We start from the raw sequence: 24,779 nt of genomic DNA, 5'->3' as shown, positions 1-24,779 counted from the left end.
GATATTTTACCTATTCTCAAATCTCCCTTTTTAGCCAAATCACTTTTTCCCCCTTCCCAAACCAAAGAAAGAAATTATGGAGCTGGAGCCACTGGGGTCTGCATACAATTTTTAAAAACTTCTTATCGGAAAATAAAAGCACAGAATCTGGAAACCCCACAAATCTATATCCTAGCAAATAAGTATAAGGCAAGTACCTTTTTTACAAAAACCTAAGTCAAAAAATGGTTTGACTCACCAGAAGTCACCCTTCATGTGCTCTGACCCAATCAGTCTCATCCTTCCCCCTAAAAGTAACCGCTATCCTGATTTTAGTAACTTCCTGTGTTTTAAAAATAATTTTAAAGGGGAGGCAAACCAAGAAACACACTTTTAACTATAGACAACGAACTGATGGTCACCAGAGGGAGGTGGGTGGGGATGGGTTAAATAGGTGATGGGGATTAAAGAGTGCACTTGTTGTGATGAGCACAATGTGATGTGTGGAAATGCCGAATCACTGTATTGTGCACCTGAAACTAATATTACACTGTACTTTAACTGGAATTTAAGTAAAAACTTTTAAAAATTGTAAGAAAAAAAATTTTTAAAATGACCTAACTATGCATGCCCACACACTATGGTTTAGTCTTGTTCATTTTACAGAAACGACAGGTCTTTTAAGTTTCCTTCAATCCGCAGGTCGCTGCTCCACCTCTTTCTTTTCCTTACAATTTACCCACCAAAGAACCCAGGGGAGTTCTGGAACCGTTGAGTACCCCACAGTTGGGGTTTTGTGGACTACACTCACGGGGCAATTCAGCATGTCTGCATACTATTTTCTATCATGGGGTTGGCCATGGTCCAAGACACCCAGTACCTACTTCTTAGTCAAAGTGTATTTGGGCAGATGTCCTACATTCTTTCTGAAAGAACAGAGGACATCTATTGCAGTGAGATGATGTTAAAATCCAATGGACAATCCTGCCCCCAGCGCAGGGGCAGAAGTCTAGCCTGCCTCTTAGGCAGTGACTTCACTTCTCTGAGGATACCTGCATCTTTCTTACAGGGTCATGGTGGGAATTAAATGAGATCCTGGATGTAAGACTGCTTTATCAACTACAGAATGCAACACATGCTTACAGGTGCCTTGAAAAATGAGTTGCTCCTCGTAATGTTAAATGTTAGCATTAGGTCAGATTTGCCACCACGTGTTTGCAGAATTCAGTATGAGGTGGACCAATTCCAGTCCCACCAACCACATGAGAGTTACCACATGAGTTACTGGAGTACTAAGTGTGTGAGAGTTACCGAATACCAGTTTCTGGAGTATTAAGTACGTGAGAGAGAACCTCATGAGAGTTACTGGAGTACTAAGTGCGTGAGAGTTACCGCACGAGTTACTAGAGTACTAAGAAGTACTTGCTACTGGATTGTACAGCAAGGTCTTTAAAGGTGACGGGTATGAGGACACAAAATTTTCAACTCTTTAGACATTTCTTGCACAGAATAGACATTCTGTGAAAGCCAGGGAGGCCAAGGGAAAGCCAGATATTGATTTAGCGACTGCATTTCCGAACATGTGAGATTTAGTGGCACTATTCTAAGGATCCTCCAGGCTGGGAAAAGCTTCCCTATAGCTCCTGGATTTTTTTTTTGTTATGTTAATCACCATACATTACACCATTAGTTTTTGATGTAGTGTTCCATGATTCATTGTTTGCGTATAATACCCAGGGCTCCATACAGTACGTGCCCTCCTTAATACCCATCACCAGGCTAACCCATCCTCCCACCTCCCTCCGCTCTAGAACCCTCAGTTTGTCTGTCAGAGTCTATCATCTCTCATGGTTCGTCTCCCCCCTGGATTTTTAACTATCCAGGAGAGGAAGCAGAGAACAGCTTTAGGCCTTGAGATATTGAGCAACTGCCTCCCCCAAGCCCTAATCCTCTGGCCTATGAAACGCGAACTTATTTCTTCCATGGACACTTCTTTGGATTTGCTCAATAAATATTAACATCAATCCAAGTTTAACCTGAGGGTATGTGTGGGATATGTTTATGTGCTATGCTTACAAAGTGTTCCGCCCGTTCTCCCTATCATTGGATCACAGACTACTTAGGATCGTGATTACAGGATACATATATAGATCTTTGCCAACAACATATGAAAGACCAGCAAAGCCATTCTTCTTCTCTGCCCATTGATCTGCTGGTAGCTGTGGTTCTCATTAAGGGCTGCTTGAATGTTTGTTGAACATGGAAAAGCAATATTGTCTTATGCTTACCCTTTGCCCTTTAGAATAACAAAGTTAAGCAGATTATATACGCCTCTTTGGTGTGCTAAGAGCCTTGGGCAGAAGCAATTAAACAAACCAGTAAGTATATGTTTTATCAGTGTAAGAGCAATTTCTGAGTTGCTGGCGAAATAACTGAACTGAGGCATGATAAATACCATCGATCTGGATCCAGAACAGTTGTTCAAGAAATCAGGTCCCCAGATCTATCACAGGGGCATTACTCACGGCCTAACAATGTTACTAGAAATCTGATAGTCTCTGAGGCTTGCGTGGGAGCCTTTTATAAAGTGAGTCAGCCCTCGTTGTTGTTGACACAAGGCTGCTTTCCAATGGGAAAAATAAAGCTGCTACAGAAATTCATCATCAGCTTATGGATGTTTATAGACAGGACGTTCTCGGTCGTAAAACATCACCAAAACGTTAGCTACAATAGAACTGTGTACGTCTGCCCCAGGACCATGTGTCTGGACGTTTGTCTTACCAAAAGCTTCAACAGTCCTAGCTCATCCTCCGGACAGCTTCGCCACACGCCCCTCACCTCATGGCCTGCTTTAACAGTTACCTAATCGATCCCTTTCTTGCCTTCATCGTCTCGTTGCCCTTCCGACAGCAGCTCTGAGGGTGGGCGGGCGAAGCCAAGCCCGGGTGCCAACCCAGCTGGTACCCACCTCCATGAACGCTCACAGAGGTCGTGCGTGACAACTCATTTTCCTCGTTTCTCCACATTCTGCCTTTTCCCCTCTGCTGAGCCCTCTTACTGCGGGACTGTCTCTAGCCGAGCAGGCACGTACCTTTTGCTTCAGCTGCAGCACTGTCTGCTTCATCTGGTGGAGCTCCTTGCACGTGGCACAGCAGGTTCCGGCCTCCACCGCGTTCTCAGACTTCTCGCCGTGCCCTGCGCGAGGGGACGGGCTCGGGTGGGTTGGGGAGGCTGGAGGCCGTCCGGACCCCAGAAAGACAGCCTCGCAACTGGCAGTCCCCGGAGGACCCGCGGACAGCGGGACGTGTGAGGGAGGCCGGCGATTTTACGGTTCTCAGGTCACTGACCGCACTCCCGGGTCAGGGGAGAGATGGAGGCAGCACCTCCTGCCCCCCACCCCCGCCCAGGCCCCCAGTGCTCTGTCTTCAGCTGTTCCCATTCAGGCACCCTGGGATCGTCCTCTTTCACGTGTGAACAGGGGAACCACGGCCCTTTCGTCAGTGCTTCTGAGGAGGTGGGATCTACCAACCTGACATGATTTATACCCCCATCCAAGGGCCAATGTTCACCAGGGCTGTCTGGAATGCAACTGGGGACAGCCAAGGAATGTCCCTCTAAGCCATTTCTTGTCCTCCTTGGCTCATGTGCTTTATCTTATTCCCCCCTCTTCTGGGAAGCCCTCTGTGCTGTCTCCATTCATGGAAACCCATCAACTATCCAGACCTAGGTCAGATGTTCCACAAAGCCTGTCCTCTCTACGGAGAGACCGCGGTCCTGAGGTCAGCCAGCATTTACCACGTGTCCTCTCAAATGGCGGTGTTCTAAGCTTCCCCATGGAGAGGCTACTCTACCTACACCAGAGTGTAAGCCACCTAAGAACTGGAATTTCTGGTCGCTCACGTAGTGGACACACACTACGTGTGAAGTAGAGCGTCATAGGTTGAACTGTTTTCCTGCCAAAATTCGTATGTTGAAGCCCTAATCCCTAGTACCTCAGAATGTGACCTTATTCAGAAATAGGGTCATTGACGTAATAAGATGAAGTTCTACTGTCACAGGGCGGAGACCATAACCAACATGACCAGTGTTCTTATAAAAAGGAGACATCAGGATATAGATGTGCACCCAGGGAGACCACCACATGAAGATGAAGGCAGAGGTCAGGTAATAGGGTAGGAGCCAAGGAATGCCAAAGATTGCTGGCAAAGCCCCCAGAAGCGGGGGGGGGGGATGGGACAGATTCTCCTGCATGGCCCTCAGAAGGAACCAACCCTGCCGACACCTTGATCTCAGACCTGTGGCCTCCAGAATAGACAGGATACATTTCTATCCTTTAAGCCACCCAGTTGGTGGCAGTCTATGACAGAAGGAGCAAACGGATAGACGTGCTGGGCATCAGGAGAGCCCCCCCATGCTCACATGAAACTTCCTCACGCAGCGCACTGATTTCTCCAAGGGCATCAGTCCCCTACTTGGTGATCTACATGGTGACCGGTGTTTCTGCTCTTTGGGGAGGGGAGGGGGCCTGGGGGCAACTTGACAACTGAGATCTCTGGCTATTCACCTGCCACACCCCATCCCTGCACGTCACGGGAGGCCTATGGATTGGAGGACCCACGTTGGGAACACACTTCTCAAGCCAGCAGGTTCAAGTGGGTGAAGCAGGTCTCCATCTCTAAGTTACCATAAGCAACAGGGTCGACCTACAGCTCAGGTTTTGAATGCCTGGAAAAAGCACCTCGATCTATGCGACAATGGCAGTCTCTAAATCCATCTATGTGTACGCAGTATAACATGACCACCTCACTCATTCCCACTTCCTAGGCTAGCTGTCTTATCAGCAGCTTCCCACTGATAGCATGTTCAACAGGTACACTTGCGGGGTGAGGTTGACTCACATTGCAGCTGTGTAATACTGAGTTGAATTATGAGGCTAGGGAAGGTCTCTGCTTGGAGGAGGTAAGTGGATTGGTTAGGAGTGTGGTCTGCCAAGTGCTATTGTCCTGGCTATACAGCTCAGCTCTGTCACTGACGAGCTCCGGAATCCTGGGCAAGTTATCTGACCTCGATAAGCCCTAATTCCTCAACCATAACAATGGAAGAATAATTCCTATGGCCCAGGGCTACCATGATGATTAAATGAAGGTAAGGCCTGTGAAAGAGTGGGCATGCCACCTGCCAGTAATAAATGGGAAACAGTGCCTGGCACAGTCTTCAGACCCACCAAGCCCTTTTTGCATTGCTCTTGCCTGAGAACCCCAGAATTCTTGAAGGATAGTATTAACATGAACAGAATGAGGCAAAACTGACATTTGGTATCTGAAAGTCATCTCGCAAGTTGGTTGATGTGGGTTTAGAACTGAGGTTTCCTGAATCTGAGTCCAACACCTTTTCTACAATTCAGGCTATTTCCTCTGGGCTCTTTATCCCAGTTTAATGTACCAATTTACAGTCCTACTTGCCTACAGAGCTTGGGCTCATGTGAGGAGGACCAGAGTTATTTAGATCCGTCTCTAACATCACTGAGTAATACAAGGACATTTCCATGCAGACTACACTGGGTGAAGAACTGAAGCCTTACCAAATCCGGTTGTGTTGATGGCAGGGAATGGCAGACCCCTGCATAAATAGAGGATCCCCACTCCAGGTTTATTAGTTTTGTCAGCACTGAAGGACAGTTGGAGGACATTCGTCTCTGCCAACCTAGCATTCATCCGTTCCATCTCATCTACTCATCGAATTATATAATCCCATCCCGTAACCCACCTCTCTCGCTCATCCATCCCTCCCCATTCTCCCTCTTGTCCACCTTTGGAGCATCTGCTATTTGCCAGGCCATGTGAGGCAATAAGAGTGCAAAACAGATGAGGACACCTGTTTAACAATTTGCAGCTGACCTTTGTAAGGAACTAGCCCTGTTGGCAGAGCCAGGCCATCGTGAACCAGAGTTAGAAGCCCATCTTCCCATTTCTGCTTCTATGTACTCGGTTAAATTTTCCAAGCGTTGGTGTGATGGAGGCAACTTGATATTTTCACGGTAAGAATAAACCTCCCTACTGGGTTCTAGACTCTACTTCATTTAGATCAGGGAGTGTTAGAAGTGATGTATTTTGGGTTCAATCTCCTTTATAGATAAGGAAAGTAACTTGCTCTAGGTCCTCCAGTGTGCTATGTACGCAGGCTGGGAGCTCCCAGGTCCTGAATCTGGCATCGTGGGGGTGCAGGGAGCCGGCTACCGGGGGTTCTGTTCAGGATACCCGGGTGCTCTCTGGCAGGCAGACTCCGGGGCAGTGGTCCTCAAGTGTGACCCCCAGACCAGCAGCAGCACCATCACTGCCTGGGCACCTGTTCTCAAAAATAGGAAATCCTGGGAGCGGGGCCTAGTGCACAGTTGTGCCAAAGCCCTCTAAGGGACTCTGAAGCACACGCATGCTGCTCAGCCATCACTGCTCTGGGGAGTAAGCTCCGTGGAGGGACTTTGACCTGAAAATGCCTGGTCTGTTCTCTGTCCCTTTGTATAATCATCAGAACACAGACACAAGGATTAACTGTGTCCATTCATGGGCATGGAGTAACAAAGTAGCAGGGAACAGAGGCTCTGGTGGAGTCAGATGATCAGGATTTAAATCCTGATGCTGCCAATTAGTATCCTTTAGGTTGGAAGCCACAGCTTCTGGGTGTGTTCTTCCAACAGTAAAATGACAAACGCATTTATCACCTGGGTAACTGCCATAGTAGCAATGAAATAAGACCCGTAAGTTCCTAGACCAGTGCCCAGTATATGGCAAGTGCTCCATAAATGTTATTATTGTGGGTATTAAGTTCCCTACAAAATAACAGATGTGGGATAGGGCTCTTTACATCATCCTTTGGAAAGAGCTCTCAGACAGTTGGAAGATAAATTGTGTGTGCAGGCCTGGAACATGCAATCTGTTCTGAATCGGGGCTCATCTATCTTGCAATTTGTCTACAGTAATGTCAAACTTGCAGCTAAAACAATCTCGTGTATGCTACGTTAATAATTCATTTAGAAATCTGGGGAGACATCTCTGATCTTGCAGGTTTTCAGCCCTCTCAATTCATGCTATAGTCACTGAGTATCTCGAACCGTGACCATGCTCAGGTTAAGCGAAGGATTACCCAACACTTTGCTCCAACCAGTTCATATTTTAAAGGTGCATTATTATTGATTAGCCACATGGGGGCATAGAGCTCTAATTTTTACTAACGTCGAGCAGGATATGTATCCCAAAGCATTAGAAATAGAATTCCTTAGATACTGTATTAGTAGTATTTCAATAAACTCAGAAACTAAAGGATGTTCCCAACACATTGCACATGGGCAATGTCACCAACGAACAGAACATGTTCGTTTTTAAAAGGTGACTGTGCAGGTTTGTGCCCTGGCAAGCAGTTCTCAATGCTACTGGCACATTATAACCACTTGGGGGCGGGGGGGGGGGGTAAAAAAAAATCCCATTATGTTGCATCTGGGGGTTGCAGCCAGGGAACGGGATTGGCAATTTTTAAAGCTCCCCAGGCTGAGAACCACTGATCTAGGGACTAGTGGAGCTTGAAAGTTACACGAAACACCTGGCCGCCCCCAACACTTTGAACTGTAGTAAGGGACGCCGGGGGTCATGGCCGCTCTATCAGAAAGTAAACACAAGTTGCAAAATAGAGCAGTAAGCTCATTACTACGGAGCCAACATGTCCTTAATTTGTCTCCCCATCAGTGCTACACAGACTCCCTGGAGTATCTAAGCTGGTTCCAGTGACATATTTTCAAAGCAAGCAAGTGACCGAGCGGGCCCTGCTTGCTGAGCAGCCAGACGGCTCGCGCCACCATGCCCGTGGGCGCATGGCAACCTTTCACCCCCCAACTGCTCTCCACCCGCTCTTCTCACAGTGAGCTGAGGCTGGGTTTGACTGTAAATTCCTCTGACTCTAACGTCAGACATTGGACAATGCAAAGTTCAAAAAAAAAAAAAAAAGGAGGGGGAAAGGAGATTTTAGATCCTACATGTTTACATTCAATTATCATTATATATATAAAAAAAAAACCCCATTATCTCTTCACCAAAAAAATAATCACGATGAAATATTAGGTTTATTCATTAGTCCAAATCAGATGAAGCTGCTTAGCTGGCTCGCCTGGCCCCTAACTTTTCCAGTTGCTGAGCCGAGTATCTGGATGTTCACGAATCATCTTTTAGATGCTATAAGGAAAGTTCTCGGCTTAGGTGGTGAAGCTGGGCAGGTCTTGGAGCCTTGGTGCTCATTTAGATGGAGGAGCAAGAAATGAGGACTGCACCAGGGCTCGCAGGGCCGGTCGGGCTTCGGTTACTCACGCTACATCCCACCACATTGTGGAAGAGACGCGGGAGGGTGCGAGGGTCCTGAGAGCTGTCCAGTCCCACATTCCTGCTCCTCCTACAGAGCAGGCAGCTGGGGCCCGGAACCTGCCCCACGACCCCCAGCGGTTAATGCTGCCGCAGCTCTGGCTGCCAGAATCCTACCCCCCAGCCAAGGAACTTTCCACAGCCTCCCGGTTGTCCAAGAAACGCCTCTAGGGTGCTTGCGTTTTGTGGCCAGCACCATCAAAGTCATCCCCCCACCTTCTCGGTGGCCCGTCGCTTGAGTTAGGACTCTCACATTCAGGGCCTACGACAGGCCTGTCCTTGCTCCCAATTTTAATTACGGGTCTGGATTCCTCCTCTCTGTCCCTTCCCTCCGGACGTCCTTGGTTACTGGTGTTGGAATGTTTTTCTTAGCAAAACACTAAAACCAAATGCTCGTCCTGTGTGCGTGTGTGGTGAATTCAATGGACACCGGTGACTGAAAAATACTGAGAAATTCTTTGTCTAAAGCTGCTGCCGGCGGCAGGGGAGTGCGATTCAACAGACAGTGCTGTTCAGCTTTGGTTTTGTTTGTTTTTAAACTATTTGTAGCTGCTCTATGAGGAGGAGGATGGAGAGAGAGGAGAAAGGGAATTTGCAGTCTAGGCTCATCTGTAAATGAGTTTCGTGCGACAATAAACCTCAACAGTAGAACCACCAGACAGTTCTTACTAATTAAACAGAAAGACCTCTCCCACTGATTTCCCTGTAGACAGGAACAAACGGTCTCTCGGTATGGCAGGATGGAGGACTCCTGTCCTGTTTTCGTTCATCAGATGCTCCGCCATCCACAGCAAATGGCTTCACTCTGGGCTTTTGGCTGCTTCATCTAGTGAAGGCGTCTTTGCCTGAAAGCCAACCAGACGACCTACCAAGTTCAACCCCAGAGCTCAGGCCTTTGATGTTAATAAGTTAGCATTTTCCAAATTCTATTTTTCAGGATACTCTTGTCTGCGAGATGTTTATAGGCCTTTCTTAAGAAAATAATTTGGGGAAATTCAGGCTTAATCAAAATTAACATTTTTGAAAAAGGCAATCTCTTTGAGCCATTCACGCACGTGGCCCATGAACCCTTAAAGTGGGTGCAGTAGCATGTTCTTCCCCAAACATCTGAACCCAGATGCTTCTGGAGAAAGGCTTATTTGCAGCTCACAAGACCCCAAAGCTCTGTAGAACACAACGTGGGGACATGCTGTAATAAACGGTCGAGAGAAAATAGGTCATCTTTAAATGAAAGGACTGAGAGAGAAGGTGCAAAAAAAAAGTTGCCTATCTATATTCCTTACCATTACAAGCACTTCAGTTTTCCCCAGAATTCTCAGCCAGAGAAGTCAAACTGCTCATCACTGAAGTAAAACTGATCTCTTGAACTTGCTCTCTCACACTGAAACTTCTTGTGTGTTACACTAAGAACATTTAAGTAGTAGAATTCATTTCTCAGGGAAGGAAGCAGAAGACTACGGTCTGAGGACTGACCTAACACAACAGACTGCTAACTTCAGAGACACAAGGAGAACTTCTTGGGCCCCGACTCTGTACCTGGGCCCCCGGGCAGGTCTACACGGCCAAAGCACGAGGCAGGAGGTGAGTGCCTCCCACCGGGCCCACCTTATCACTATGCTCAGACAAGAGCCCTCCCTAGGGTACCACTCAACACAGGGAGGCCATCCGAGACCAAAGAACAAGTACATTTCAGTGGAAAATTCTTACAGTGTCTCTGGAAGCTCCAACCAGCTTCTCTGGTTCTCTGAGTTAAAGGCCGGGTCCCAAGGCAGACCACCCTGCCCCCACCAGGTGGGAACTGCTCAGGGGTGAGGCCACGTCCTGTTATTTAGGGATCCCTCCTATCTAATCCCACCTGTCACTCGAGCAGTAAGCGTTTGTGGTTGCGGTTTCTGATGGTTAAGGTCTAGATTGGGTTGCTCAACGCTGCCCTTCATGCCCAAGTCAACAGGTTTCATCTGAACAGAAATGTAAGGCAAAGAGACAATGGAGTTGGCAGGCTGAGTCGCCCACACAGCCCCTGGACTTCCCGGCTCAGAGCATAGCTGCAAATCCAATTCCAACATGAAAATTTAGGAAGCTGCCTTCTCGTGGCTAATGTTCAAGTTGGCCCACGAATTAATGTCAGTGGCTAAAAGGCTGCACCTCAGTTTTCAAAGGATTAATTCCTCTCAATAAAGGAGACAATCAAATAGGTAAGTTACACACCCGGCCCCTCTCCCATCTTCTCCACCATGGGACAAAAATAAAGTGATTTTAATTTTGAATTAAAAAAAAAAAAAAAGGCCTGCAAACATTTTTCCTCAATCCACGCTTCTGCCCAAAAGACTGTTCACCCCTGCTCTAAGCACCTCTGGGCATGTAGGCCCCACATGCTTTAGACTGTAAGAAGTGCTTTAGACCAAGCCCTCTGATTCATTCACATTATTCCAGATTGCCCAATCCTGTGCTGGTTCCAAACACATTTTGCATCTACTTCTAATATATGGTGGCTTCCTCCGGACTCAAGCCGCTTGTTCTCAGAATTTTGCTTTGTAGCTCTTCCATATGAGGCAGCTGTCTCCCAGCTGTTTGCCATCCTCAGCTGATGGCAGTTGTCTTCCACTCCTTGTAGAAATCTCAGGCTACACCCAAGAATCACCGTTTCCCGAGTGCCCAGACCGTTTAGCCTTCCCAGCTCCCTGCCTTCTTGGCACAGGTGATTTGCCCAGGACCCCCTCCCCAATCAGAGATGGTCCAAGGCCCAGCCAGCCTCTCTGGACAGACAGCATCCTGTCCCCTCCCAAGGGGGGTGGGGAAGAGCTATGCCCCGAGCACAGGAAGATGGGAGCAGCTTCCTGGCCTATGAGTGTTGGGTACAGGAGCACAAGGGCTCCGTCTTCCAAACTTAAGAGGGTGATCCAACATTCGGGCTGATCGTATCCCTCAGTGACAGACATATCAGTTGAATTGGGTTGACATAACGTAGATGAGCTTCTCAAACTCTGTGAAGGCCAGCTTTTAACGCTGTTTCACTTCACTGTGGACTGTATTTGCAAAACACAATAAAAACCAAGGACTAGAAAAAGGCGACAAAATACAAGCACTGATCTTTGGATTTAGATAAAATGTCTCTCAAATAGGCATAAAAATGTCTGAACACTTGACTTCTGTTTTCATGCAATCATGAACCAAGTAACAAAGAATTCCTGCATGGACTACACGTTAAGCAGCATTGATGTACACGGTTACCCGACATGGACATTTTTCCTATCGATGTTCAACCCATTCTCTGAGAGAACACAGGGTTTCTGGCCTCTGCTCTGCTCATCTGAGGGTGGTCCAAGCACCTAGCTAAGTTCTACTGATTTCTGCTCGAGCACAGCACCACCTCCACTTGGTGGGGAGCTTCTGCAAATACGCACGAGCTCGCAACCCTCGCTGCTGGCAGGCTTTGCTCCACTGGGCTCGACCTTATGTCCTACCCCTCTCTTAACCCAGATCCCACCTGCCCTTCATGCAAACGCCCCTTCCTGCCCTCACTGCTCCCTTTCTTGCACTCATTTTCAAGTTGGCCCACGAATTAATGTCAGTGGCTGAAAGCCCTGGTGGGCTCCCAAGGGCCTGCCGACCTATGGGGGCACATCGCTTGCCCCACTCACCAGTGTCGTTGGGGTATTTGTCTCCCCTGGTGCACGTCCTCCCATCGTCCTCCTGGATGTAACCCTCCCGGCATTCACAGCGGTAGCTGCCCACGGTGTTGATGCACGTGTGTGCGCACAGCGTCTCGTTGCTGGTGGCACACTCGTCGATATCTGGGTTTGGACCAAAGGCAGAGAATGCTCCGTTTCAGAGAACGCTCTTCCCACACAACAGGTGACATTCAGCATGGCCCTCCCATGAAGGTCTGCAAAGGACCCTCTGCCAGCCTCGATCAGAGAAGGTGATGAGCCAGCGTGCCGGGAGCGCCTCAGGCCGTGTCGCCACGGTGGCAAGCTGATCAGGGACGGGATCTGTCACTGCCAAGTCATGTGGCCTGGTGCAGGCATTGCCAGCCCTCAAAATGCCCATCTACAAGATTTGATAAGGTCACCGGCCCGAAATACTTGGCTGGGCTCCTCAGAAGAGGAAATGAGTTGACAGATAGCAACACACTTCGAAAAGCACGCATCAGAGCCATGATTTTCTGCAAGGACCCGAGTGGGCTGAGGGTTTTTATGCCCCCCTCCCCCACCCCCTTTACGGCTCTAGGTTCAGAGCGGCAGGATGGTGACCCAAGGTCAGTTAGGAATGGCTCCTTCCCAGTGAAGAGATGTAATGAAACCTGAGAAAAGCCACTTCTGGCGAAAGAAAATAGTCACGATGAATCTAATGGAGAGTTTTCCCCAGGAAATCTCGGTGTCATCAATGACCCAGACGGACCGCCCATGAGCTGTGGAAACGAGCCATGAGACCATCAAACAAGTCACCAGTCAGAGTCCCCATAAACCGTGCACATCACAGACTTGTCCCCTGCGGAATGGGGTGGAAACAAAAGTGTTTCCCACCAGGGGAAGAGAAGGAGGCCCGGGTCTGTTTCCTGCTCACTGGTTGAAGACATCAGGTGGCTGTGTGTGTGTGGGGGGGGACACGATACTCAGTCCTGACCGTGTACACGTGGGAGGCAGACAGAGCTCAGCCCTGCACTTCAGGATGTGGACAACGTTCCAGCTACTCTGGACCAGCGGCCCGGGACCCACCTCTGGCAGACCCCCATGTGTGGCAGGCCCCTGGGGGCCCCCGGGAGTGTGGTCATTTGGACATTCCCCTGGTAGTATGCACCGTGTCACCTGTGGACTAAGTGCTTCAGCTGCATTCACCTCTGCAACTCCTCAGGCTGAACACCTTTCTTCACGTGCCTCTGCCCTACACCCAAGGGTGAAGTTGCCCCTATTGTCCAGAGGGAGGAGGAGGTTGAAAGGAGAGAAACAGATGGAATTCTTAACAGAATGTTAGTTTTGTGGATCCCCAAATGGGAAGCGCAGAGTACTGCAGCTACCACAAACTGAAAGGAGAGCCCCCGCGCCCGGGACCTCAGAGAGACAGACTGGCGCGCTCTGTTCTCTGTAGGAGGCGCCAATGGTCCTGGGTCCACTTAGTGGCCTCAGTCCTCTTGTCAGTGTGGGGTGCCCCCACAGGTGCCACTGGGGAGAAGCTAGGAGGTTAATATCTAGAACTTCTCTTCAATGGCGCTCTCTAGAGCCCAGCTGGGACAGAGGAGGAGGGGCCGCTCATCACAGCTCGCTTATTCTCCACTTGGGACCATGTGCCCGGCTCCTCAGTTCATCCTCCAGGGGCTTCTCAAACTCGCTTGTGCACGGGGGTCACTAGAGACGTTTCTGTAAATGCAGATTTCTGGACCCGCCCTCAGGCTCTAGAGGCGAGGCCAGGAATCTTTTCTAAAAACAAGAACCCCAGATGTTTCTGAGGCAGGTTAGCCACGGACTGATCACACTTGGAGACACGTGGCTCCAGGGGACAATTACCATCACCCTGTCTTAGAAACACAAAGAGGGCATGGCTGGACAGCCCAGCCAGTGCGGGGAGGACCCCGCCGGTGGCGAGGGCAGGTGCTGAGCTCGCTCAGCGCAGTCCAGGTGGCTGGCTTCAGCTCCCTGACTCACTTCCAACCTGCCTGCCACATGGGCCCTTCCTCGTTCCCAGCCTCTCTGCCTTGCCTTCCGAGGGAACGTGGAGTCTCGTGTTTCTGTGTTTTGACATTTCTGCCCACTTATATTGTTTGACATTGTTCTCGCTTTGATAATGCTCCCCTTCTCCTGCTCTCACATCTCACTGCCTATTAGGATCTGACTGGTACCAGCTCCCTGAAGAATTCCTCAGCCGAGGTTGGTCTGATCAAGGCAGTGACGGCTGGCATGATATTATCTGAGTACCGGGACATAAGGGAAGAAACAAAGGTCAAAGCAGCTCCGGGGAGCTGGCCCCCCAGATGGAGAGTATCCAACAAAGGACAGAATCACGATCCCAGGAGCTGGGACATTAGTGTGTGCCGCCAACCCACCCAGGCAGTAAGGTTTCTCGCGCTTCCGGTGTCTCTCCCGGTCGTACCGGAACCCTGGATAACAGGTGCACAGCACTCGGCCGAAGTTATCTGTGCACTGCTGTTCACAGGGAGCCTCGGCACACACGTCGTAATCTGAAAAAGACAAGGGTGAGCTCACGTCAGCTACCGTCGTTCAGCACACGGGGGCGGTGACACGGGGCCTGGGTCTGGAACAGACCTCCTGGGCTGCACCCTGCTCAAGAATGGGGAAGGGTGGCCGGCTATGTTTAGAAGGGTGTTAACCCTTTGGGCCATGGGCCACCTTTTAAAAGTACTATGTCGGGGAACTTGGTGCTCAGCCTGGCCCGTGGTTGAAGGCAAACATCCCCTGTGATTTTCCCCCGGTCACCTCCTCATCCGCTGGGGTCTGCCACTCATCTGGAAAGCAAAGATGCTCTGGATGCCCCAGCCCTGCAGCAGTACCTGCGGTAGAGACAGGGAATTCCTTCCAGATGAACACTAAAGAACAGCCGGCCTGGTGAGGGGTGTGGGCACCATCGTGTGAGTGCGACGGCTGGAAGTCACGCAGAGCTAGGAGGAGCGTGAGGGAGGCTTTGGAACAGAGCTGGTGTGAGTGATGCAGGGCTGGGGCATGCGTGTGTGTGCGTGCGTGTGTGTATCCTGCATGCTGAGGAGGGGCTGGGAGCCCCTGGAGGTCTCTGGATGCCCTCTTACTTGAAAAGAATTAAAGCATCTCCTCCTCCCAGTCCTTACAAACGGATACTTAACAAGCCTCTGAAGGGACTTTGGCTCGGAGTCAGGAGCTCAGGCTGCACATTCACCTCCAGACTAGATCCAGCATCTCAATCACTGAGCTATCTTCCCTAGGTGCTGACAGACAAATGATCCTCGGACGCAGAGTAAACCCGGCTTTGCTCCGCCACACAGGAAGGTGGAATGGGTGGGTCGGTCTGTCTTTAGCTCCGATGCAGACGGCGTCCGTGGGGCAAGGATCATGCCATTCTCATGAGGACCTGCAAAGCTGCCCCTGCTAAATCCTTTCCCCTGTAATTGTGATGCCAGGTCTACTTTCCTGCCAGTCAAACATGGTTTCCTCAACTAAATACCACCTCTAGGCAGCCAATGTAGTTGTTGTTGAAGACTTTATTTACTTGAGAGAGGGAGAGCACAGAGGGAGTGTGAGAGGGAGCAGCAGACTCCCTGTTGAGCAGAGAGCCCAACATGGGGCTCGATCCCAGGACCCTGAGATCATGACCTGAGCCGAAGGCAGACGCTTAGGTGCCCCTAGGCAGCTCATGTTTTGTGCTCTATACTCTTCTCTTGCTCCTGTGTTCTGCCTTATTTGTGGAATGCCTACTCTGTCCCCGGCTAGGAGGCATGCAGCCTTATGGTGAAGAGTATGGGTTCCAGAGCCAGCCCTCCGAACTCTGCTACTATGTCGTCTGTGACCTCGGGTCCTGTAAGTCTCATCCTCTAACCTATAAAATAGGGGTGACAGTAATAATGACTTTATGGCGCTTTTATGAAGGTTAATTTGGATGATGCCTTAAAGCACAGGGCCCGACACACAGTAAAGCTTAACCTGCTCTTCTGCTGCCTTTATTACTAGCTCTTACTACTGTCTGGGTATCTGGCGAGGACGGTGTCCCTTGGACTAACTGGCACTACTTTCTTCCTACAGTTTATGCTCAATTAATAACTGTTGAGCTAGGACAAATGAGATTATTCTATCACCTGGCAAATCAAAATAATACAGCAGAGGGCTTGGCAGAGTAGATCTGGTTGGCAACCACTACTCCACTCTGCGGTGGTAGGGCAAAAGCAGCCGTAGATAATACTTAAGTGCATGAGTATGGTTGTGTTTCAATAGAACTTTATTTACGAAAACAGGCGGTGGGTCAGATTTGGCCACGGGTGGTTGACTTCTGACTTAGAGTAACAAACATGAGGCAACACTCTCTTAAATTGCACCTTCTCCTCAGCACATTTGTTTAGAAATTCTAGTCCCTTTACTATCTGTGATGGTTAATTTTATGTGTCAATGTGGAGACGCCACAGTACCCACATACTTGGTCAAGGACATTCTAGACATTTCTGTGGAGATATTTGTTAGATGGGGATCAACATTTAATTTGGTAGAGTCTGAATAAAGCAGATTGCCCTCCAAAATGTTGGTGGCCCCTTTCAATCAGTTGAAGGCCTTAATAGAAAAAACACTTCCCCCAGGGAAGAGGGAATTTTGGTAGCAGACAACCTTTTGACTCAGACCGTTACCTTGCTTCTGGGTTTCCAGCCTATCCTGCGGACTTTTGACTTGCCTCCACAAGCCTGTCAACTAATTCCTTTAAGGAAACCTCTCTCTGCTTCTCTGGACAATCCTAACGAATATACTATCTTTTCTGACTTTCTACATTTCTATGTTGCATTCCTGCTCATGGAAATCTTTATGACTGTAGAGATCTTTAGTAAGAAGCCCATGCACACAGACTTCTTCCCACAGATTGAAACACTTCAGTGTTCTAGTGACAGCAACAGAGCAGCCTGCTAGTTAGAGCAAGGCTTTGTTAATCACAGTATCACAGGCCCCACTGAGGGCAAGGGGAGGCTACCTTTAGGCTCTGATGTTTGAAACCACAACACCCAACATTTGAAGAAACCCTAAGTATGTGGTACCCATGTAATGTGTTTTTATTTAGGCTGGGCAAGGTCTTTAGCTGGGATCTTAAATCGACTGGCCTAAACTTAGTTTTCTTAGTATCTGCCAAATTGAAATATAAAGGACAGAGCTGCAGACTGAGAAAAGCTGGCTTATAAAAGAACGCAATTATTTTGACCTTTGTGGGTTTTTTCTTTGTGGGTTTTTTCCACCATGCTCTAACCAACAGAATTGGCTGGCAGTGAGAAATTCAGTCTGAGAGGCCCAAGGCCACATAAACCATCTTATGTAAAGTGATTTCCTAACCAACCTTCCTAAAGCAGCTTTCTCAAAGGTCCCAGCTATGGTTTAGTGAACTCTTCCACCCTTTCACCGAAGAGAGCAATACGCAGGGGGGATTCATTTATTTCTAACTGAGACAAAGAAACTGCTCTCTATGCGATAATGCAACGTGAATTGGCTTGGCTGCACTCCTGGTTCTCTGCAAAGGCCTGGCTTCTTGGTTGACAGTGAAGAAACCTATTTCTCATTACCCACCCACCCACCTCTCCCCGGCCCCAGGCAAACTAATCTCACGCTCTCCAAACAGTTCTTAGCGTTCTCTGGATCAGCGCTGGGATCCTTTGCAGCTCTCTTCCTCCTACCTGTCCAGGTCCTTGGCAGCCTTCCTTGATCAGCTGGCTCCCCCTCCTTCCTGAGATCACCTCAGACTGCCCTGGGTCCTCTGGCCCCGGGCCTGCTCCAGACACTTTCTGCTCTGAATGCCTCTACCAGACATGTTGTGGTCATTATTAAAAACAACAGCAGGAACCATTTATCAAGCACTTAATAAGAGCCAGCTTCTGTTCCAAGTACCTCACATGCGGTTAAGATTCTTAAAACAACCATGAGTCAAGTACTAATACTTTCCCACAAAGACTAAGGTAGGATGTGTGTGTTCTGCACTGAATCCTCCTGTCCTCTTGAAATTCACATGTTGAAATCCTAACCTCCAAGGTGATGGTCTGAGAAGGTGGGGCCTTTGGGAGGGGCTTAGATCATGAGGACAGAGTCCTCATGAAGGGGCTTGGTGCCTTTATAAAAGAAACCCCAGAGAGCTCTCTTGTCCCTTCTGCCATGAAAGGACATAGCAAGAAGGTGGCTATCTATGAACCAGGAAGCTCCCACCAGGCATGGCGTTTTCCAGGGTCTTGGTCTTGGACTTAGCCTCCAGAACTATAAAAGAAATAAACATTTGTGGTTTAAGTCACCAGACTATGGTATTTCTGTTATAGCAGCCAGAATGGACTAAGGCAATATGGAAAGTATAATTAAAATTCAGGTCTCTTGGGATGCCTGGGTGGCTCAATTGGTTAAGTCTTGGCCATTGGCTCAGGTCATGATCCCGGGGTCCTGGGATCAAGTCCCACATTGGGCTCCCTGCTCAGCAGGGAGTCTGCTTCTCCCTCTGCCTGTCACTCCCCCTCCCGCCTCTTGTGCTCCCCCTCGCTCTTTCTCTCTGACAAATAAATAATAAAAATATAATCTTTAAAAAAAATTCAGGTATCTCTGATTTCATGCTTGTCTATATCCTGTCTCCCCAGCTTGAGGGTGTGGGCTTTGAGGACTGGGCCCAGGTCTGACACTGCTCTGTCTCCTCAGTGCTGGGCTGAGCACAGAGCTTGAAGGGGCTTTGAGTTTAGCATATGAAAAGCAGAGAGAGGTGGGGAGGATGCTTGTGTTCTAACTGTGTATGACATGCTGATTAGGGAAATACAGCCTCCTGAGCTTAAAACCTGAAATACATGTGTACTGTTTGTATATATTGAGGATGCTCAGTATGTGTGTATAAGTTGTGTAATGATTTGGGTAGAGCATACTATACATGGAGCTAAATTGGCACTAGAAGAATTTAATGCCAAAAAACCCCTGAAATTACATACACATTCTATATACATCTGAACTTTATAGACACCTAACGACTAGTCACAAACAAGGTGAGAAGACAATCTTTTATATTACATACCTTCTGGGATGCATTGTCCAAGAACAAATTTATACCCTTTGCAGCATTTTTTCCTAAGAGACAAACAAAAATGTATTTTAAATGGGATGTTAGATTAAAAATATAATTCTTTTTAGTTACTGAATGACTTGTGCCCAGGGAAAAGTGAGGCCTAAGGGAAAGAAGGGGTTGTGTAGCTTTAAGGGAAGCAGAGATAAAAAGGGGAAATATTATCAATAGCACATGGACACATCTTCCAATAGCGGGACGCCTTTTTCATCACGTAATATGTGTAATTAATCACTTGAATCCAATGAAGTGGATTAATGCAGAGACTTCAAGATAGTTAGATCAGATGATCAGAGGCCTCAGGATATAAAGGAACTTTGAGGCTGGCCAGGCCCCTCAGCCTACAAGCCAGGGATTCACTGACTTGCTAATTTTAACAATTAGCTAACAACTAGATAATTATAATGATGGCTAATTATAATAATTAGATAGCTAATTATTAGTAAGACTGAGGCTGGGACCCAAGTATTCTGACTCCCATTTGAGTGCTTGCTTTACACCTGTACCACATAAGGTACTGAAAGGTATCTAAATTATCTGAATTAAAACAGCAAACAAGCAGTTCATTCATTCACTCATTCATCACTCATTCATTTTGAGAGAGAGTTGAGAGCACATGTGGGAGCAGGGCAGAGGGAGAGGGAGAGAGAATCTCAAGCAGACTCAAAGTGGAGCATGGAGCCCGATGCAGGGCTCGATCTCACGACCCTGAGGTCACGACCTGAGCCAAAATCAAGAATTGGACACTTAACTGAGTCACCCAGGTGCCCCAACAGCAGGCAATTCTAAGAGAAATGGTGCCATCAGTTCAAAATGTAAATCTCCACTGGAAATCTTAAGTGTCTGGTATGAAGTTGTAGGCTCCTAACAGACCAACCCCCTACAGATAGCAACTATAAACTCCGGACAAAACAGAAGCAAACCACCACTGGTAGGTCCTGGTGAGTAAAGAGAAGTGGGCAGGATTTAAGAGGAGAGCTGAAATTTTGAACAAGGGACCAACCCGGACTGAGTTTCCTGCTTTTTAGGGCTTTAGCCTATCAAAGTGCCTATCACAGTTGCTATGTGGTGTGGAAAGCTAAAACACAGGGAACCCACAGGGAGTTTTGGCTCAATCAAATGGAGGACAAAGCTGGGGCAACCAGAGGCATGAAAAATTGAGGGAAACCCTGGAAAGGAGAGTGCTGGAAAAGGGGAGCCTTAAATTCTAGGTATAAATTCTTCCCAAGCTCTGGTAAGCCCTAACCCATGCGTGTGAGGAGCAGGCTCAAAACACCCCCGCTAAATACAACACAGGCTGAAGGCTTGAGCTACCACCTACTGCAAGGCAGTTTTCACATTACATCCAACCAAGTTCCTTGCCTGCTAAAAGAGAAATATCAACATTCCTTGGATGAATTGAACAGGATTCAGGGTCTCCATGATACAACTTGTACAAATGTGACCCATTCTCAAGGGAAAGACAATCAACGATGCCAATTCCAACTGCAGATGTTGGAATTATCAGACACAATGTTAAAGCAGCTGTTACAACTATGTTTGAAGATATAAGGGAAAATACACTTGTAATCAATGAAAACGTAGGAAATCTAAGAGAAACAAACTATGAAAAGAACAAAATAGAAGAATTGGAAAATACATCAAATTAAAAAAAAAACCAGGGGGCCTGGGTGGCTCAGTTGGTTGGGCGACTGCCCAGAATCCTGGGATCGAGTCCCACATCGGGCTCCTGGCTCAGCGGGGAGCCTGCTTCTCCCTCTGACCCCTTCCCTCTCATGCGGTTTCTCTCTCTCAAATAAATAAATAAAATCTTAAAGAAAAACCCAAAAACAAACCATCCCGCTGGATGGGTTTAACAACTGAATGGCGACAGAAATTAGTGAATTTGAAGATCTAAGCACAGGAATAAGCCGATTTAAAGAGAAAAAAATGATTAAAAAAAGGCACTATACCTCAGGGACTGGTGGGACAATTTCAAAAGTTCTAATGTATGGCATTTGGAGTTCCAGAAGGTGGGGAGAGAGAAAACGGAACCAAAAACAAATTTGAAAAATGGTTGAAATATCCCAAGTTGATGGGGTGCCTGGGGTTAAGCATCTGCCTTTGGCTCAGGTCATGATCCCAGGATTCTGGGATCGAGCCCCGCATTGGGCTCCTTGCTCAGCGGGAAGCCTGCTTCTCCCTCTCCCCCCACCCCATGCTTGTGCTCTCTCTCTGAAATGAATAAATCTTAAAAAAAAAATCCCAAGTTTAGTGAAAAACAAATTTACAGACTAAAAATGTTCAGCAAACCTGAAATGTGTTAAATACACACACGTAAAAAACCGTTTAGAGACATCATAGTCCTCCTGCTGAAAACTAAAGAGAAAAATCCTGAAAGCAGGCAGAGAGAATGTGCACATCTATAAGCGTGTGGCCATGCGCTGCTCATCAAAAGAGATGGTAACCAGAAACAGTGGTAGGATATCTTTTAAGTGGTGAGAAAAACCAGCTGTCAACCCAGAATCCTATATCCGGTGAAAATACCCTTCAAGAATGAAGATGAAATAAAGACGTTTCAGATTAAAGAAAACCAAGCATTCATCACCAGCAGAGCTGGGTGACGAGAAATACTAAAGGGAGTTCTTCAGAATAAAAGGACAGGGTACCGGGTGGGAACTTGGATCTTTAGGAAGGAACAAAATGCCTCATGCATGATGTATCTGGGTACATATAAAAGGCTATTTTTTCATGCTTATTTTAAAGCAAAAATTACACACTGTCTTGCAGGATTCATAATGCAAGTAAATGCAACAAAGAGAACTGCAGAATTAAAAAAATGGCAGGGCTGTAAAAGGACCTACATGGTAACAAAATGTCTACAGTGTGTGTGAAAGTATACAACATTGACATTTTCGCCGCAGCACATTCCCCTTTGTTCTCCATCTCTCCAGCCTCCTTACTCTTCCCTTCCTTCCCCTTCTCTCCCAGCTGGGTTCCTGGTAAGCTTCCTTTGACCACTTCCAAAATTAGTATGTTAATTCAGAGGCCAAGAATTAACCTGGGTGTGGTGAATTTGCAAATCTCCAAAATATAGCCCAAGATCTTTTGCATTGATTATAAAGGTTAAACTATCATTTTAAAAAAACGATTTCTTTGTAACAGTAAGAGAAATCACATTCAAGGTTATTCCCATCAAAATATCATTCTCAATCATCTGTATTTGAACACGCTTTTTAGGTTAAATATGGTCCAGCGACTGGGAAGTGCACATCAATCACCTGCAGTCTATCGATGCCACCACGTGTGTGAGCATATCATTTGTACGTTGTAGTGAATACGGGGGCAGGAACCACAGATCTGGGAAATTAGGCATTATCTGGGTCCTAAAGCAAATTCCTTTTGTCAAATGGTCCGAACCTTCCACCAGGTTAGACAAAGACTTCTAAGAAAAATATGATACACTTAGGGCGCCTGGGTGGCTCAGTCGTTAAGCGTCTGCCTTCGGCTCAGGTCATGATCCCAGGGTCCTGGGATCGAGCCCTGCATCGGGCTCCCTGCTCCGCGGGAAGCCTGCTTCTCCCTCTCCCACTCCACCTGCTTGTGTTCCTGCTCTCACCATGTCTCTCTCTGTCAAATAAATAAAATCTTAAAAAAAAGAAAAGAAAAATATGATACACTTAAATGCATGTTTTCCATCACATTTCAGTGAGACAATAATTTAACATTACTTTCTACTTTTACAAATTATTGGTCAATTTTATTTTTTTAAGATTTTGTTTTTAAGTAATCGCCACACCCAACGTGGGGCTTGAACTCACAACCCTAAGATCAAGAGTTGCACGCTCTCCCAGTGAACCAGCCAGGTGCCCGTCAAATCAGTCTTTGTAGACTGGTCTGCTAGGCGGGTTAAACTCACAGGAGAAACAATCTCAGCAATCTCTTCCTAAAACTTTTTTTTTTTTTTTTTTTTTTAAGACTTTGAGACAGAGAGAGAGAACAGGTGAGAGAGGGAGCATGAGCAGGGGTGGGGCACAGGGAGAAGCAGACTCCTCGCTGAGCAGGGAGCCTGACGCGAGGCTCGAGCCCAGGACTTTGGGATCATGACCGAGCCAAAGGCAGATGCTTAACCAACTGAGTCACCCAGATGCCCCTCTTCCTAAAACTTTTAAAATTTGCAAGAATTTTATTAAATCCATTTATAAACTTTATATAAAATGAATTAAAAATGTATACAATGTATACAACTTACAAATATCACATCTGGTGAGAGAATATTCTGAGGCCCAACTGGGTACAGCACAGCCTCATTTCTCCCTGCAACATTTCTCATGTGCAATCCAGCTGTGGTGGACAATCTTACTTCAAACGCATAATAAGTGGGCTTCCATTATAAAAACCGGTAGCATCTGGGATGTTCCTGAATCAGACTTGAGTGAAATAACTAAAGGTCCCCTCCCCTGCAAAGGACACATTTGACAATCTGTATGTGTACACTCAATATAGGTTATTTTGAATCATTCCTCAGCCTATTTTATGGTGTGTAAGATTTACTGCTATGAATGATGTGTGGCAATGTCCAGAGTTTTCCAATTGGACATAATTTCCCAACAGCTCCAACTGATTTATAATTTTACATGACAAGGGAAGCCCCTGGGGTAGAAATTTTGATTATTATTTCTAACAGAGGTAGAGGTTCTACCTTTACATTCCGTGAAACTTACACTGTCTAGTTTTTCATGGTTTAAGAAAGTCCAAGTTCCTAACAACCAGAAAGAAAACTGCTTAATAGGGTATTCATTAAAATTTTACAGCTCTTACTTACTGCATTACTTGAAGCTGTCCTACAGAGAACTCTAAGAGGAAGAACAGTGCCCTAGATTATGTGAAACTCAAGCAAATCACAAGAAAGTTGGATGGAGGGGAAACATGTGTTTTTGATACATCTTAAGTACAACAGCACATTTAAACATATGGTTCTATTTCTATTTAAATAGTGCACCTAACGTACAGCTGCTGAGAAGTTCGATGGCATTTCAAAGTTCATGCACATGGATGCAACCCTTACAACAATCTCTCTTTCTACATCCAAGACATCATGTGTGGGCATTCTGATCTTTCTGAGCATTGCAAAGGCTTGGGATTGTCCATTTAGGGGAGCCCAAAGTAATCTGTCATTTGCCTTTTTATGAAATTAAATAACATAGTGATTTGATATGCTTTCAAAAGGCTACGGAGCTCTATCAGGAGAAGATCTAAGCTTCAGAATGGCCATGCTTCATTTAAATACCTTCTCAACTAAGAATTAACTTCCCCTTGGCTGTTTTTTTTTTCTTAAATTGCATACCTAACGCCATCTCTCTGCTCAAGAGGAGATCTGAGATTCCACTGTACCCTCCTGCTTCTCTAGAGTTCCTGGGAAGACAGCATTATTTTGCATGTTAAACACCCATCCAACATAAACCATTTAAAATAAACAATGAAATATTCCAAAGTATAAAAAAATAAACACTGGCCACACGTCATGCCATTTCAAAGATTACTTACAACATAATTTACGTATAACGAAGTCAAGATAGCCAAAGTGAAATCTCCTTCTCGTTATGCAAGCAAGGCACTTGTTAGACCGAACTACAAACACGGCTGTGTGGTTTTTATCTTTAAGAA

At 46.9% G+C, this 24,779-nt stretch overlaps 1 protein-coding gene across 1 annotated transcript in view; it reads right to left on the bottom strand.

Annotated features, from left to right (window-relative positions):
- Positions 1–24,779, bottom strand: part of CCBE1 (collagen and calcium binding EGF domains 1) — a 219,639-nt gene that overhangs the window by 9,762 nt on the left and 185,098 nt on the right. The window contains exons 3-6 of the mRNA XM_021686393.1: positions 19,086–19,138; positions 14,422–14,556; positions 12,023–12,175; positions 3,071–3,174 (exon numbers count right to left, since the gene is read on the bottom strand). Of these exons, the coding sequence (XP_021542068.1) occupies positions 3,071–3,174; positions 12,023–12,175; positions 14,422–14,556; positions 19,086–19,138 (445 nt within the window). The remainder of the gene's footprint in view (positions 1–3,070; positions 3,175–12,022; positions 12,176–14,421; positions 14,557–19,085; positions 19,139–24,779) is intronic.

The sequence above is a fragment of the Neomonachus schauinslandi genome, chromosome 14 (genome assembly GCF_002201575.2).
Source record: "Neomonachus schauinslandi chromosome 14, ASM220157v2, whole genome shotgun sequence".
In the NCBI taxonomy this organism is placed as follows: Eukaryota; Metazoa; Chordata; class Mammalia; order Carnivora; family Phocidae; genus Neomonachus; species Neomonachus schauinslandi.
Note: the sequence above shows the minus strand (reverse complement) of the source record. Positions and strands in the feature narration are given on the sequence as shown.